General features: G+C 32.2%; 1 protein-coding gene and 1 long non-coding RNA gene across 5 annotated transcripts; both read left to right on the top strand.

The window, feature by feature from the left end:
• The first annotated feature begins 2,696 nt into the window (after positions 1-2,696).
• On the top strand, positions 2,697-17,173 carry LOC105326076 (uncharacterized). Of its 4 annotated transcripts, none has more exons than XM_020066255.3 (12): positions 2,697-2,745; positions 3,668-3,736; positions 5,645-5,689; positions 6,024-6,186; positions 7,234-7,382; positions 14,387-14,635; positions 14,951-15,052; positions 15,176-15,332; positions 15,462-15,673; positions 15,772-16,020; positions 16,121-16,183; positions 16,452-17,173. In XM_020066255.3, the coding sequence occupies exons 3-12, from the start codon at positions 5,647-5,649 to the stop codon at positions 16,973-16,975; spliced, it is 1,911 nt and encodes a 636-aa protein (XP_019921814.3). In that variant the 5' UTR covers positions 2,697-2,745; positions 3,668-3,736; positions 5,645-5,646; the 3' UTR covers positions 16,976-17,173. The 4 variants fall into 4 exon arrangements, with proteins under 4 accessions (XP_019921814.3, XP_011424220.3, XP_019921815.3 ...); XM_011425918.4 differs by having other exon boundaries at positions 16,449-17,173; XM_020066256.3 differs by having other exon boundaries at positions 15,772-15,923; positions 16,449-16,583.
• LOC117681187 (uncharacterized) lies at positions 8,827-12,193 on the top strand. Its single transcript, XR_010708758.1, has 3 exons — positions 8,827-9,315; positions 10,781-11,064; positions 11,739-12,193. It is a non-coding gene; the product is annotated as an uncharacterized lncRNA (long non-coding RNA).
• Positions 17,174-17,309: the final 136 nt, after the last annotated feature.

The raw sequence follows: 17,309 nt of genomic DNA, 5'->3' as shown, positions 1-17,309 counted from the left end.
CCTTCAATTTCAAACTAGAATAGTGACATTATAAAGGACGATTCAAGCTACAAGAAGACTCAATTTGATATTTTCTTCTTGAATATGTCAATAAAAGTGCATTTTATGATTTATTGTTCACTTTGCACCCATGGGCAAGTAAAATCTCTGTAAAAAATTCACTGAAAATGCAGCTTTTGTGCGTAAAGCATAATAAATCAACGGTATAGTACATGTTTTTGCATGACAATATAACATTAGCGACTGCAAAAATCTAACATATTTACATAAATCAAATGATTTTTTATTTTTACTAATAATGAAAATAGAATTGATAGAAAGGGAAATCAAACAAATGATAATAAAGATACTACAGTACATATATACTAATTGTAATCAAAGAAAGATCAAACTATGATATGTTTGTACAAACAGAGTAAAGAGAATGGCCAGTATCGTAATGAATTACACAGAAATCGATAAGCTTAAGAAGGAGTGGTGGCCATTTTTAGGCTATATTTACCTTCTTATGAAGAAGAACACTGTATAAAGATATAGGAAAATGATCAAATATTAAAGATAAATTATTTGGATTTTTTTTTTCTTTCTAAATGGTAGTTTATGACAGAAAATATTATGTGTCAATGTTTATTTAGGATCTGGGGATTAATTAGTTGACCACCCTGCCTCCTTATTTTCCTCTGTGATTTGCTTTTGATTTTCTACTCATATGTATTCACAATATCAAAAGAGTGATAAAAACTTGATATTGGTGAAACAAAATATACCGTAGGCCTATTAAAATCTTATTATACCATTTTTTACTATTATCAAACTAATATACTAGATACGATAATTAAGCTATAAAAAAAATCTACCCTCATATCCTTCTAACCATTTAGATCATAATTAAGTCATAAAGTTTTTGACCTGAGGTGGGTGTTTTGTCCAACATGACAGAGAGTTTTTTTTTAATCAAATTTTTTAACAAGGTATTCCAACCTTTGTTTCTTGTTTTCTCTTTTTCTCCGTTTACGTATACTTTTATATATAAATACTTGGACTAAAATTTATTGTTTTGCTAAAGAATGACCTATATATGTCATATTTCAGCATAATGATTACTCTCTGGCCGACACTTACCCGTATCTATCTTTAAGCAAAAACACGATGATCGAAATAAATAAGGGCCGATTAGATGTGGTCTGGCACGACATACGACCTGTCCGGAAAATGTTTTTGTTCTGTTTGTCCCGTGGACGCATTTAACCTAAAATGAATCTGCTTTGCCAGACAGAAAAGACCGCCAAACAGTTTTCTATGTCACCAATGTCTGAAGACCCCGGGCGACCCGACGCGTCCATTTATCAATGAAGGCAACGCTGTAATGCTGAATTAACGAAAACAACCCTTTAATGCACTGCATCAATTATAAGTATTAAATTTCATTATACCTGTCATTCTGACCATATCAACTATGTTTAGATGCGGGGAAAATAGAAGCATTAGGCAATGCTGATTACAACCACACTGATGGAAAATTGGCAATTAGTTGGCATTTGAATCATTTATGCCCTATTTTTCACAGACATTAATTTCTATTTCTCTCAATTTGGTAAATATGAAAAGCTTTACATAAACTGCTCAAAACATTCCTTACAGTACATTTAAATAGACATTAGATTTCTTCTGTGTTTTAAAGTATCTATTACTCAGGTATTTACATGTACATGTATGTACTTAATAGTGACACCAATTAAATGCTCTCCTCGTATATCATTGACACTAGCAGCAGCGACGAGAACAAAACAACGACGACAATAAAACACCAACCCCCTCCCCCAACCAAAAAAAAACTCTGAACAGATCAAACAGAGCGTTATCCCTACCCCCCCCCCCCCTTACCCTCTCAATAAAAAGAACATCGTTACATCCACCCTCACACGAAAAAATCGACACAATACAGTATATATGTCCAAAAAAAAAAGGAAAATGTATTTGAATCCACCTTCATTGAAAATATCGACACAATACAGCATTATAAAGAATAAAAATACATGTAAATAGTTCCATAAAAACTTACATAGTTACATACAAACATCAATTTAATACAAGGGAAACAGATTTAAAAAAAAAAAATTCCATACACTTTAATATTACCCCCTTTCCCCATTTATTTACATCAAATTGTAGAGAAAAGATACAGTTCTAATATGATTATTACGAAAATGGTAATTGATAGATCCTGTCTGCGTAATTAGGAAACTATATAATTAGCGAAGATTAATTAATCGATTTTGAAAATATTTATTAATTGAAATTCGAGGAGCTTGCACAGATACTATGTTATAAATCTTTATAATGCTAAAATTATCATTACCACCACAATAGCAACAGCACACCACAATTTGTTTTAACGCTGAACATAAGAAATTTCACCCTAAATCAAACAAAAAATTGTATAACTCTCGGTCACGGAAAACTTAACATTCAAGATAAAGAACCAAAAAAAATAAAAATAGATTTATCTTCTTAATATCTTTTATCAACTCTTTTCAGAGATGATTAATTTTAAATTGCTGTTGATTAATTAATCCTACTAGAGTTATCAGAAGATCAAAGATTCCGGCGGGACGCGGAAGATTAAGTTGTCAATAGGACTATGAGCGAAGTGATTTTGCGCTCGCCGGTGCGGATCAATACACGGCAGGTAATAACAAGCAGTGGAGGTTTCCTCACTTACTTCTGCATGCTTGGTCAGAGAAGGTGAGTACATTTGTCGTTAGAATCTTTGTAGGTTAATTTCAATGTCGTTAAATTACTTCATGTTATGTAAACAGTAGCTAAAGAGTTTTTAAGATCTTTATGTACTGTTTTACTTTAAAATCACCATGTTGATAAAAATACATAACGGTCTTTTTTTTCACTTAATTCTTCGGAAGTATAAGAGCTGGAATCATGTCCACAAGTTATCATTACAGAATGTAATTTGCGACTGTAAACAATATTGACATTAATTGTATATATATGTAACTACAGTATTTAATGTCATCCATGCACATGAATATGCATGTGTGGCATATGAAAACGTATTTATTGCTCGTAAATGTTTGTATATATACAGATGTATATGAATATGTACGTACAGGAATAAATTGCAAGCAATTATGATATTATCATTCATTAATGTCTAAAATTTATATTCCGTGTCCTTCATAGCAAAATATAATAAATTGAAGATTAAGCAAATAAGATCTGCATTGATTGTATTTCAAAGGAGAAGTGCGTATTTTTTTCGTGGCTAAGTTTATTGACTGGTATTATAACAAATTGTTCACCAAAAATGTTTGATTGTACTTTTGAAAATTCAGATCTGAGAAACTAACTGTTCAGATTCAAAGAAACGGTGTTCTTTCATGCAAACTTCTGTAGCTGAATACCGATTAGCAGCCAGAAGCAGTAAAACATTTTTAAAGTACTAAATGCATCTTGAAAAATTCAATACAAGCAACGCTCTAAAATTAATGTATGGGCAATTTACGTCATTTAAAAAAAATTCATGTCTACCGCAGGCTGAGTACAAAAGAAAATGTATATTTGTATCTTCTGTATTAAACAAAAAGATACGATTTCTGGTCTAACTAATAACACGTTTGATGTAATAGTCCCATATTTACTTACGTTGCAGGAAACAGAACTGGCCGAGGGTGAAGAAAAACCCTTCAACGCTTTCCTGTTGCGAGTGATATTAAACTCAGTAAGGGAGATATCATTTACATATTAACCAGAGTTTTTAGCCTGTGTCAGAAGCGCTATCTATCATTATTTCTATTGATATTTTACGATATGTGGATAAAATTGATAATTGTAGGGTTGATCTAAAAATAAAAACATTTTCCAAGTAATTTTGGAACGAATGTTCAACTTCCAGAACAAATAATGCAGAGCGACTATTGAGCTTTAAAACGCTTCATGTACGTACGTTGTAGATGAAATGAAAAGTGTTTATTTTTAAATTATGATTAAGACTTTTTTTTCGCTGGAGTACTTTTCTATTTATTGCCTAACAAATAAACTTTTAATATTGTTATTTTTAATTTTAACATTCAAAAAGACGTCCATAATATATTATTAAAAGTAGGGCTAGCTATTTTCCTCTTATTTTTTCTTTCTACGTACAAAAAATCAATTGACATTCCTTTTGAAAAATTTGCTACACACTCTCGCACTTTTACAAATTATAGAAAAAATAATCTCTATGCTAAAAAAATGTGTCGGTGGTTCCCTTGGGTCCGTGTAATCTTGAATATTGAAAAGACAATTTCCTTTTTTGCTTATCCTTAGGTACAAAATTTAAATTTTATGTCATTTGTGGGCGAATCACAGAATATGCTTCCAACTTCGTGAATTGTTATTAGAATACACTTACGTCTAAACAATTAGATTTGCTTCACAAAAAAATTTTGACACTTCCCACTTGACTTTCAGTCTCTAAGACAATTTAACAATGGATGACAGCATCACGATGCTACAGGTGCAAATCAAAGAAACAAAACAAAACAAAAGTTGACGGTACATGTATATTGTGCAGGTACATGTAATTAAAATTAAATTATACACGTATTGCCAAAATCACTAAAACATTTTAAATTAGAACTTGAATTGGAGACAAATCTGAAAACATACATCTGTGACACTGCATGTACAGTGCAAACCAGTAGTTTATCGTTTCATTTACAATAATCGTTGATATATTTTTGGATTCCGTCGAATTGGTCCGTTTTTCACCTGCTGTTTTGACGGTGAAATGTAATTGCTTAACCAAGCAAAATAATTGGACTGTAAATGTTGTGACCTAAAACTATCAAATAATCCAAATAAATCGATACATTTTAAAATGAACAAATTTACCATTCACTTCAAAAATAAGGCCACAGAACTAATTAAACATATAATATACGGATCTGGTACAAACTATGTTGAATTTAAGCGACTGAAAAGCCCTGAAAAGGGGGAAAGCGTTGGAGGGGGGGGGGGTGATAATAGGATAACAAAAGATCAGTTACAAAGGAAACATTTGTTTTTCTGGATAATAGTGTAAAAATTGGAAACAACTTTTGGCTATTCAATGTAAATAACCTTCTGACATGTTAGTAGATTTGAGGACAGGGAAAATATCAGCAGATACATATGTACATGCATTTGGTAAGGAGAAATGTAATTTAGAAATACAGTTAGTGAATAAATAAAATAGAAATAGTAGCTAATAAATAAATGAATAAATCTGAAAGATAAATAAATAATGTGTTGATGAATATACGATAAAAAAAAACTAAGGATAAAACAACTGAATAGAAACTAAAACTTCAAAATTACTCCTCCAGTGCTATCAATTATATGATGGCTTTTGAGAATCAGGGCATCACTTGCAAAATCTATCTCATTATTTTCATCTTTATACCCAAAATTGATCTGCTAGTACATGTATATTTACTGACAACGGACTCTGCACAGCTCACACAAATAAACTAATAAAATATGTTCAAGCATAGCTATGTAACAGCTGGAGTCTAAAAACTGTTTTTATACTGCCTGAAGATACTACTAGCATTGTATCAAAATAATATAACATTTGGATGATAACCTAAATATTCTTTTATCGTAGAAATGATGCTGCTGTTGACTTGTTTGTCCTCTGCCCTTGTTTTGAGTGAGTATGTTTCAGTATGAAAAGTTACTGTTATCAAGTAAAAAATTAGCAGATAAAGCAACATTCAATAGTTAAAAAAAATAGTTATTATTCAAACTATAATATTCAACCATGATACCTATTCAAGGCAGAAATGCACTTGAAGTTTATTGATGATAATATCAATGCAGTGCAAAGCGTAATACAAAATTCCACTTGGATTCATTTTTTAACTGCATACGATACTCATTATATCAATTTATATTCTTTAACCTGTTACTACAATGAAATTAAATTCGGGTACATTTAGCCGGAGAAAACGATATACGATAATAAAATACGGTTTTGTGTTCAGTTACATGTCAAACGGAATTCACTCCCTTGACCTATGTGTACTACAGCGAAAGACGAAACTGGAATGATGCAAGTCAGACATGCGCACAGACAGATGGAATGCTGGCCCGGTTTCCGGATGTATCGACTGTTATGGACATTTTGGAAGAACTTCCGGCGATAAAGTGAGGGCATCCATTTTGTTATGAACCAAACCCGCTGTATTTACAATAATTGGTATTGATCGTCCTTTGTTTAATGTAGTGTCTTGCAGCAAATGCAAAATTTTGGAAAGAACTTTCTTATTAATGAAATATGGAATCATAAAGATCTTGAAATCGAAATAGGTTGGAATACTTCTATCCAGTCTTTCTCAAAATTTTACTTGCAAACTTGCAAATGTAGTTCGCATAATCCGAGGATAAAGAATATTTAGAAAGTAATCTTATGGTGAATTGAATTAAAGTGAGCATTTACAGAACTTTTTATACAACATTTTGTTTACTCTGTAAATCGTTTTCCTGCGAATGATTTCTGGTTTGAATTTTTAAAGAAAAAAAAACGCAAACGCAAGTTTACGGACTGCAAAACCTTGCTTTGATTTGAACATTGTTTATAATGGGACTATTATCTGGGACTGTTATTAAAACAAACGAAGTCGTTTACTTTGGTTAATACACAAAAACACACAAAGCCATGAGTTTATTACTCATGTTGCGCATTTCTAAGTATTATGTAATTCCAGTGCTCGCAGCAAAACTCTGAGATGTTTGCACTTTTGTTAATCCAAGATTTTCCAAATTGTTCCCCAAGGTGAACGTTTAGGACTTTTTGAATACAATAATACACTTTTTGGAACATTTTCTTTCATTTAAAGTATCGGATTTATAAAGAACCCTTTTTATAACGTTTCCTGTTATTCATATCTTTGCTGCGTTCGTTTATTGACCCTGTTTGATTATATAATAGCAGTGCATAACATTTATGAGACGCTGTTTAACAGCTATAGAAGGGTCTTTCCGCATTAAAAAAAAATATACATATGTATATCAATTTGTCGAAGAAAAGTTTCGCAACTAGATTAAGTTACTTTACTTACTGACTTTGTATTAAGGATATTATTTGGTGTTTTATTTTTCAAATACAAATTTTGCCCATTTTTTTTTTAATTAAAAAAAGAATCAACTAACCAATACATGAAAAAAAGTTTATCATATTTTTCTTAATTGCAGAAATATCACGGTCTGGAATAACATAAAAGATACAAATCCGAATGGTCAACCTTGGAATTACTGTAGTACCATAACTCTCAATTCCAATAGAACGATGTCTTTGTTTCCATGCCAACAAGCGCTACCTTTTATGTGTCAGTATCAGAAAGGTAATCATTTTTAATATATAGTTCAACTTTGTCGACTAAGAGCAACGAAGCAATTGAGGAGTAGGTGGGGGTGGGGTTGACCCCTTCACTTATGCACCAATTTTTCAGGCCCCTTTACTTTGAAAAATGATGCTACGTGCCTGATAAATAACTCCGCCGTGGCTCTAATTTTTCAACCCTTTCTGTTTAGGCAAACAATTAATAGACTATATTTTAATTTATTCGATGCGTAATATTATTTTTAGTGTGGTTAAGATTTCATGGAAATAAACCCCAGTAAATACGGTGGAAAAAAACACTAAAAAAAACTAATATTAATTTTCATGTCTTCCAATCTATTATTTTCAAACGTCGCCGCTTTAATGGGAGGCGATTATGGCTGTCCATGGAAGTCTAGCATATGCTTTCATCTATAGTTGGTTCTTTATTGCCTGTCTTTGCTTTCATCGTACTAATCTTCATATCAACAAGTTTGACAAGTTCCTGTTGAACATCTTTTAATAAGATTGAAGTGGAAACACAAAAAGGTGATATTGACAATAATAAAATAACCAACATTTTGTGGTATTTGGTTACAATAACATATGTAAAAGAACAGTGGTTTTGAGGTAGTCTAAAAGTAAATCGTAACATTATTATGACAAGTTTGTAGAAAGTAAAGACAAGTGGTACCCGAGAACAGTGATGAGACAGTTGTTTGATACTGAATGTTTAACACTTGATTCCAAGCAAAAAAAAATCTAAATCTAGACACAGTGATAACAGTTCATCCAAAATAGTTCAAAGAGTTAAAAATTGAACGCTTGCCCTTAATAACAGGTCTATCAAAGATATTTTTACTGATATTTCATATTATCAGTGCACCTTGGTTATACGTTAATTGATTTCTATGTCACCTATGTCAAAGGGACTCTTCTTCTTTTGAAACTTTATAAACACGGTTAATGATGTCTATCTTTCAGCACACCTTTTAATCATGGCTGTATCTGATTAACTTCTGTCAGAATTTGACAATTGGTAAAGCATCATAAACATCGTATTACGTCACACTGGTCCATATATCACTGACGCAAGGGAATCTTTTGACAGTCTTTAATTGATCTTATCATGATCCCCTGGCAGAATTTGATTGGTCTTATTGTGTATGGTACGATCGACCTCGATCTCGAAAAGACGTTAATCAAAAGGTAAAAAAAAATACACGTCAGAAATTGCCCCTCAAATGCTGCTTCATGGCTAAAATGACTATCTGTGAAAAGTGTTCCATTCCTTTTTAGGCGGAAGCGCCTATTGCAATTGCTTTCATGACCTTCTACGTCATAGGTCAAATTCCTGCCCTTTTTCATGGTAAACTATCGGATGTTATATAAACTAAGGGCACACAACTCTACAACACAACCCCCCCCCCCCACACACTGTTCGACCCCCGTTTAAACATCGTTTTTGATAATAGAACTGTAGCTTGTCTGTAAATTTTTACTTCATCGTTTTTAATTATCCATTGAAAATGCCTATAGCAAAGATAGCAAGTGGTAGATTTATGTTTTTGATAGTACAGGAACGAACGATAACTCTTGCGATGGTATGCGACATAAACAAAGGATAAGCACGGAGTCTGATGCCTGTAGATGAAATTCCGAGGGAAAAAATAGTTCAATTTGAAAAATTAATGCGTGTTTATGAGTACAGAAGGAACATAGGGAAACGGGTAATAAATGCTTTAAATCTTTAAATAAACAAGGGTGTGTTTAAATCTATTTAAAAAAGATTATTAGAATATTAATGATACAATGCCTATAAATTATTTGTAAACATACCAACGTTTCGCGTAGTAATCTCAGACAATACTGCATAACGTTATGCAGTGTAAAATTTTTGTCAACAAATCCACGTTGAGAAAAACTGGTGACTGTCCATCTTCGACATACGTAAGGTAAGTTAGGTTATTAATCTGTTATTTCTCATTGTATAAACGTTTGCCTCATCATTTTAGATTTTCATGTTACAATTATCTTGATCGAGGAGCTGGTACATTCTTAATCCGAAATTCCTATGACTCTAATCCCCGCTTGTATATTGTGACGTGCGGAGGAGACATGTCACAATTAATATACAAGCGGGGGTTAGAATCAGAAATCTCAGATAAGTACATAAATTTTATGAAAGAATTTATATTGTTTGTGTTAGGCATTCATCGATTATTCTAAAATGTCGGTCTTTTGTTATGAATACTGTACAAAGCGAGGCCTACAGGATATCTTTAAAGATTAAAGTTTAGCACAATGGAATCGCATATAAAAGAAGATAACATTTCCTTTTTTAAACCTTTAATATTTTGTGACATCTATGCAGATCTATATGTTCATATGGTGATTTTATAATATGTAACGAACTGCACTGTATGATATAGGGTTCATTCATTTTGCTCACAAAAAATTACAATAATCAGCTTGGTTTAAAAATGACTCATGAATATTGCAAATTAATTTTCTCTAAAAATATCTCAAATATAGCTTTTAAGTATTATACAAGATACAATTCATTGGTTGGTATAATAAATATTCCAGATAGGCTATTGCAAAGAGACTTCTATATTTAATTGAACATTTAAAAAAAATTATAGTCTGTCACAAGTTATTGCTTCCATCGCTTTTTGATGATTTTTAATAAAATTACACATACCTGTGAAAGAAATACAGTTGAAATCGTTAAAAGGGAATATATCCAAGATATCTTCATTGAACAATTATCTCTTTCCACTCAGAAAAATTCACAGGAAAACGAAAACAGATTCCTCACAGAGATTTATAATGGGGAATATTTACATCTTCTCTCTATTCGGAATACACTCGGAATACATCGCGCAATTTTTTAACGTTATCATCCGGGCTTATTAATGACTGTTGCAATGCAAAATCTCCGTAGACTTTCAATTTCGGGATGTGTATTGAAACCTGAGACGGTAGAGGGGGGCGTTTCAAAACAGATAATCTGGACATTTTTTATATTAGTGGATGAACGTAGTTTGAGCACAAAGGTATTTACTATTATTGAAATATCAAGCAAAAAGTGGTGGAAGCAAAAACTCGGGACAGAGTATAATATGATTTATCCTTTTACCTATTGTATTTACTTGTATCTCAGAATTACGTTATCATTACTCTATAATGAAAGTGACTAAAATTTCCGATGGAAATTTCTCTACATCATTATTTATATGATAGTTTAAATTTTCAATTCATGAGAACTTGGACTATATACCAGTATATCTTTGATCTACCATGTTCATGATTAATTGCAATTCCAAAAAGACTCAATTATATACCTGACAATGATTATAGATAATAACCTTACATATATCTATTTGTTTCATACTTAGTATGTATATGTTCTTTCAGATGAATGTCAAGAAACTGATTAACATTAACTGACAAGAGGAGACAATGATATCCCAACATCATTCTTCATCTCTGGTGAAGGGGAGAGTTGCTAAATTTGGGTGCACAGCTAAATTCAAGCAAAACAAAGAAAAAGACGGATGCTATAAAAATGTGGTGTTGGCTTCCCAGTTCAGCACTTTTAAAAAGGGACAAACATTGTACATTTGCAACTTCTAAATGGAAGCAGGGCATCTGAAATATGCTAGAATCCTCATCTTAATGGCCTTAACGCCATTTTCAAGGTTAGTAAATACATTTTTTTTTAAATTAGTATGAACTAATTATGCCCATGCTCGGAAGGAGAGGGGGTATATTGTTTTACCCTTGTGTGTCTGTTTGTCTATAACACAAATTTTGTCAACATTATCTCAGCAACAATCGCAGATGCTTGAAATTTAAACTCACTCTTTGTTAAGGCATGCCATTCGATATGATTGATTTTTCAAAATATTTGATGTCAACTTCCAATTACATGTAATGTTAACTATGCTTTTTTGTATACACATCAGAGCAGGGGTATCACTAGTGAGCATTGACTCACAGATATCTTGTTGTCATATCTCTAATAATATAGTAAATATTCTTGTACTAAATGCATTTAAAAACTGAAGAATTTTGGAGAAAAAAATTAAACTTTCATTTACAGTTCATTCACTATATTTTCCATTACTTGTATGTTATATACCAAAATAACCTTACAATTATTGATAATTCATATCGTGTGATCTTCTTATATATTTCATCCTTTATTTGCATAATACATGTATACTTATGAAAATAAATAATTTAAATTCAAAATATTTTATAGATTAATTTTTTTTAAAATCCATGTTTTCTATATTGGAGGTCAAGTATATTGTAATGAAATATTGTTTGATAACATATCCATTATTCATTTTTCATCAACACATTTTAGAATATCCTGCTGAAAAAGACAGTTGTCATTGGTATAATGGATGCAAGACAACACTAGTGAATTGAAATTGTTGTTACCACAAATGGCACACTCCAGGATTACAAGCTTTCCAAAAACACCATTACGGCATGCAGCTATAAAGGGATTCTTTGAAAGTCTATGTTCTGTAATGGTGGAAGTTCTCTTGAAGATTCCATTAGTATTAAAATAAAAACTTAAATGTTAAAAGTTCAAATGTCTTCAATACTAGACACCTGTGATTTGACAGTACAACATGGAGCAATTGTAAAGGACACATAATTTGTACATTATTGACTATCAATATATAGTTATCCATAAATTACTGGGCTTTTACATTGTATTGTAATTCTCAACATTTGCATATATGTTTGATCTTTGTAAAATATGTTTGGTATACAGTACAGTAAGTAAATACATTCTTTCTAAGTTTTAAACATTTGTCAACAAAATATATGAACTGCAATCTGAGGATCAATTAGAGGTCTTCAATTCTCCACACATAAAATGACTTTGAAATCATCCTGTTACTGTTAAACTTGAGAATCTATTAAGAAAACATCAAAATCTCTTTATTGAATACCTTTTTTACAACACATTGTCCATATATTTTGTGTATTATTCTATGAAGCTGATTTCTCAATGGCTATTGCTTCTCAGGTAAGCAAAGTGACACACATACTACTTGATTCTGTAAAATATTGTAATCAAGTGATGTATAAATGTAACTTCTGCATTTTTGTGAAACATTAATGTAAAGAATAAAAAGTTTACTAAATTCTAATACTATAATATTCTTTCATCATTTTGATGTCAAAATGAACATTTTTAATAAATCGGCATAATAAATGAAAATGTTTTCCTGTAATTTCAGCTTGCATATAAGTATCAACTGTTATACGAATGTACTTCACAAAAAAAATGTTTTGATGTTTAAATTGCTCTTTTCATTATTTCTTTATTTAAGGCATGATCAACAGAGTATTTCCACATTTACTACATGTATATACCTTAATTGACATATTAGTATAGTGTTTTATGTTATATATATATCAAACTAATTCTTAAAAAGAAAATAGTTATAATAACACTCTGACATTGACAACTTGCAATCATGCTTCCGCCTATCAGTACTTTCAGTACTTTGATTGGAAGTTGATTTTAATCAACTCTCCTATGCAGTTACTCTGGCAAACCGAAAGTGAAATAGTGTTTGGACCTAAGCACAAATCATCACCGCTGACAAGACTAAGTTCTTGAAAATAATAGAAAAAAATTCGATGTAATGTATGCTGAAGCATTGTTTTTCAAGGAAACTTATCTATAAACACTTTAAAAATAGTAAAATTTTATACGAACAGTTTAGATATTTCTGTAGTCTCATGTATTCATACGCCAGAGTTATAGTCTCGTTCAATCAGACTCTCGGCTGTCTCCGTAAATCTGCGACAAGCAGAGAGGGGGCTCTATTGCTTGTCGGATATTAACGGAGACAGCCGAGCGTCTAGTTAAACGAGACTGGAGTTCGATATCAACAGTGCTTGGATACATACAATTTTAAGAATTGTTTCGATAACTAATACATATTAGTAGTTGAAATCTATCTTTAAATATTGCACAACATGATTCATATGGGGTTTCTCGATATTCTCGTCGGAAAAGTATAAAGATTCATATTATAGAAAAGTGCGTAATTCAAATAAAAACTAGAAACTAATTGCCATGCAAGATAAATTGATTTTAAAATAAATGATAATCGATAAAATCAACTCCCGTCAGTACTTCAGTACTTTGATTTTATTCTTCTATCTAATATGATAGGATGTATATCCATTTAAACTAATTGAAAGAAGAACCAAACCTGTAATCTCCAATACAGAGGAAATCTACTACTATTATAGGACATCCATATATGACGAAAGTTAATAAAAGAATCTTATTGCTTTAGACGCGATACCGTAACGATATAATATAGTATACAGACTTATGTTTGCCCCGAGTAATTTGCCCCGTCTTGAATTCGCCCAGACACAGTTGTGTTTAAAGAGAGATCATTTTAGGCATTGGGATTCGACCAGTCTTAAATCGCACGCTGGTAACAAGGGCGAAAGGGGTGAAAATAAAACAGGCGCGGATACTTCACTGTATACAGCGAAAAATGACAACCAAAGATAGAAAATATGTCACATTAGTGAATCAAGTGACATTAAAAATATATCACAAAGACGGCTTAGAAATAAATCGTGAGTGGCAGTCATAAAATTGCTTTTCCGACCTTTGTTGAATGATATTAACTTATGATAATTGGGTAAAATGGAGAATGCTCAGCTCATCATAACACGGTGGTCATACTCTTGTTATTATAAGCCTTAAGTGAAACATTCATTCCTCAGTTGATTATCGTTTCTTCCTTTGGCATCCGTCATCAAACGAAAATGTATAGGGAATAATTTATTAAAACATCACGACCAGATGTAAGTGTAAAGCATGCGCAGTAATAAATGAATGCTCATTAAATAATAGATTTATTTTAATACTTGCTTCTGCATACGTAACTTCGTTCTAATGATGAAAATTACAATGTTATTCTTCTTATTTCGTTTCTTCTAAAATAATCTTCTTATTTGCAGGACAGTGTCGGTATAGGATATACGAACAAAACATGATCCAAAGTAACGACGTTCTCACGATAACCGCGATCATGTGGCAACGCTGTCACGACCTGTGCGAGACTGTCACCGAGATCACGTGTCGTAGCTTCGAGTATAACCCTGGCAGTCAGTACTGTCAGCTGTCAGACACCAACAGGTGGCGGGAAACTAACCAGTTCGCCTTCAACGTCCCAAGTTGGGATTACTACCATAAATCCTGCGTTACTGGTAAGACTTGATCTCATGTAATTACATGTATGCAGGATTATAATAGGGTCTGTCTGTTACCACAAATACTATATTTTTCTCTCTGAACGTTTAAATAACCCAGTTGTTAATATAACATCTTTCTATTTGAACGAAACGTATATAGCACTACCATACTATTGTCATGGTTTACAAATACTATAATAATATATATAATATTCCAAAAGGAAATCCAATAATGATATTTAAGGTATTTCAGGTATTTATATTATTTTTGTGTAAAATAAATGTTTATGATATTCTATATATCTGCAAAAAAAACTATTTTAATTTCAGCTTTGCTTCAGCAAGAGTACACAACGACTACACCTTCCCGACCTATTACGTCATCAATGACGTCACCTGTTTCTATTGAAACCAATACCACAAAAAGCAAAGGTACTTCTAAGAAAGTCCGAAAGTAGAGACTTGTTCCTGATATTGTCAATCAATCAAATATTAATGATCTTTCATGTTCTCAAATTTCAAAGCATAACAAGTATGTCGATTTATTTGATCCAGTAAAGTCAGAGGCACCACAACCACTGAGAATCTTGAAGTACGACAATCTATTGTCATGGCCAAGAGCCAAAGAGTTTTGTCAATCAAAAGGAGGAAGTCTGATTGTTTTGAACGACAAATCCATTATTCCAGAGGCAAACCTTACGTCATCCGACAAGTATGTTGCTCATCAAGCCAAATGAATATACATGTATAATGTACATACATGTACATGTATTTCATATTTTTACAATCGAATTTGAAATCTTTTCATGATGTAGTAAAGCAAATGAATGGATATCTATAGTTTAGAGACTTTGTGGATTGGACTTTCGCGGGAAGAGAATAAGGATTGGAGTTGGATAAATGGAGATCAACCCAATGTAAGCCATTGGAAATATGAACCAAAAGAATATGACACATCACATAAATGTGCGTCGGTAGCTTTGAAATCTCCCTACTGGTGGTATGAAGGATTCTGCTACGAAGCTAAGCCTTTTATCTGTCAGTTTAGAGAAGGTAAATTCCAATGACGTTATACAAGTTTTTTGTGATTCTAATCAAAATAGGTATCTTTTAGGTCCTTTTTTATAACACCATTCTCTTTTCACTCCCAGATATTTGCAGATACCAGAAGGAAGTTGCATCGGTGATTGTATCTCATAACAAACTCGTTTTGGCTAACACCACCCTTTCAGAATGTTACCACGTTTGCAATTCGTCAACTCAAGTCACGTGTCGCTCATTTGAATATAATGCAGAAAATCAGGTTTGTCAAATCAGTGACGTCAATAGGTGGACGGAAAGTCAATATTTTCTACAAGACGTAAGAGGCTGGGATTATTATCACAGAAAATGCTATTTTGGTAAATACTGTGAAAACACATTTCATAATTTTTTTGAGTTTAATGTTTTATCAAATAAATTATCAGTTTAGTTCATGTTATATTTTGCAAATTTTGAAAGGTATTGATGACTTCCTTCTGTCAACAACAACGAAAGCACTACCAACAACAATAGTGACAACAGGTATGATATGATTGTACGCGTATTCTAATTTCCTGAAATTACAAGTGAAAAAGTTAAAATTTATTTAATGTCCCATTAATCAATTGATTTGTCAGCAAAAAATTAAAGGTGTATATAAAGGTTAATATTGAGAATTTGATAAATGACAGGCACCAAATTATGTATTTCATAGTAATCTCAATTATTAAACATGCAGGTAAATAAACAGCCATTGGGGTACAAATTAAATGATATGTTTATTTTTTATTCCTTGGATGCGTCTTAGAAGAACTAACAGACCCTAGTACACAATCGCAAACAACCACTGAAACAACGTTCGAAGTCATTCAGCGAGAACTGGTGGAATTGGGAACAAAGATCCGCGAAAAGAAACGCCTTGCGTCAAAACAAAGCGTCATCGACACGCGTCCCTCGGCCACGAGCGTCGGCGTCGTAGCTGTTGTGATAATCGTGTCAATGGTCGGAGGGGTTGTCTTATTGGACATAGGGACGCTCCATCTACATTGCCAACACTTCGCAAGGAGAAAGAAAAAGAAAAGACAAAAACATAATTATATAAAGGAACACGAGAGTGACTGCAATAATTCGACCTATGTGGCGGGAAATACATTCTGTGATCGATGCGGACATCGTTTGACGCGTGATAGTTCTGAGCAGAGCAAGCAGAACACTGGAACGAGCAATTTGGAGGACATAAAGTGTGCTTTTAACTCAAACGAAGATATTTTACTCAACGAGAGCAAAAACAATAACGTGGAAAATCCATATAATGATAATGACACACAATTATGATAGAAGAAAAATTTCATTTCTGTACATATACAATCAACATAACATGTAAATACGTTTTATAAATCTTATTGTAAATTTTAAAATGATTTTACTTGATACTTGTAAACTCGACTGTGGGTATTCAGTATAGGTGCAGAGACATCAAAGTTACGATTTCTGTGTTTTCTATGATTCATTTTATTACAAAATGTTATAATTTTATGTACATCGAATATGTAATTTGAAATAATCTTTGTTTTATAATGTCTGATTGACCAATGTTATTGATATGAGCGTCAATCAAATGTAATCATAATATTCCCTAATGTTAGTAATAACTACATGTACATGCAAT

Source organism: Magallana gigas, chromosome 8 (genome assembly GCF_963853765.1).
Source record: "Magallana gigas chromosome 8, xbMagGiga1.1, whole genome shotgun sequence".
Taxonomy (NCBI): domain Eukaryota; kingdom Metazoa; phylum Mollusca; class Bivalvia; order Ostreida; family Ostreidae; genus Magallana; species Magallana gigas.
Note: the sequence above shows the minus strand (reverse complement) of the source record. Positions and strands in the feature narration are given on the sequence as shown.

What these genes read in the sequence shown, in the direction of transcription:
- LOC105326076 (XM_011425918.4), top strand. Translation starts at nt 5,647, where the DNA reads ATGATGCTGCTGTTGACTTGTTTGTCCTCTGCCCTTGTTTTGA. An exon ending in AACCTTACGTCATCCGACAA is followed by an intron (nt 15,333 to 15,461) that starts GTATGTTGCTCA and finishes GGATATCTATAG; the next exon opens with TTTAGAGACTTTGTGGATTG. An exon ending in AACAACAATAGTGACAACAG is followed by an intron (nt 16,184 to 16,448) that starts GTATGATATGAT and finishes GATGCGTCTTAG; the next exon opens with AAGAACTAACAGACCCTAGT.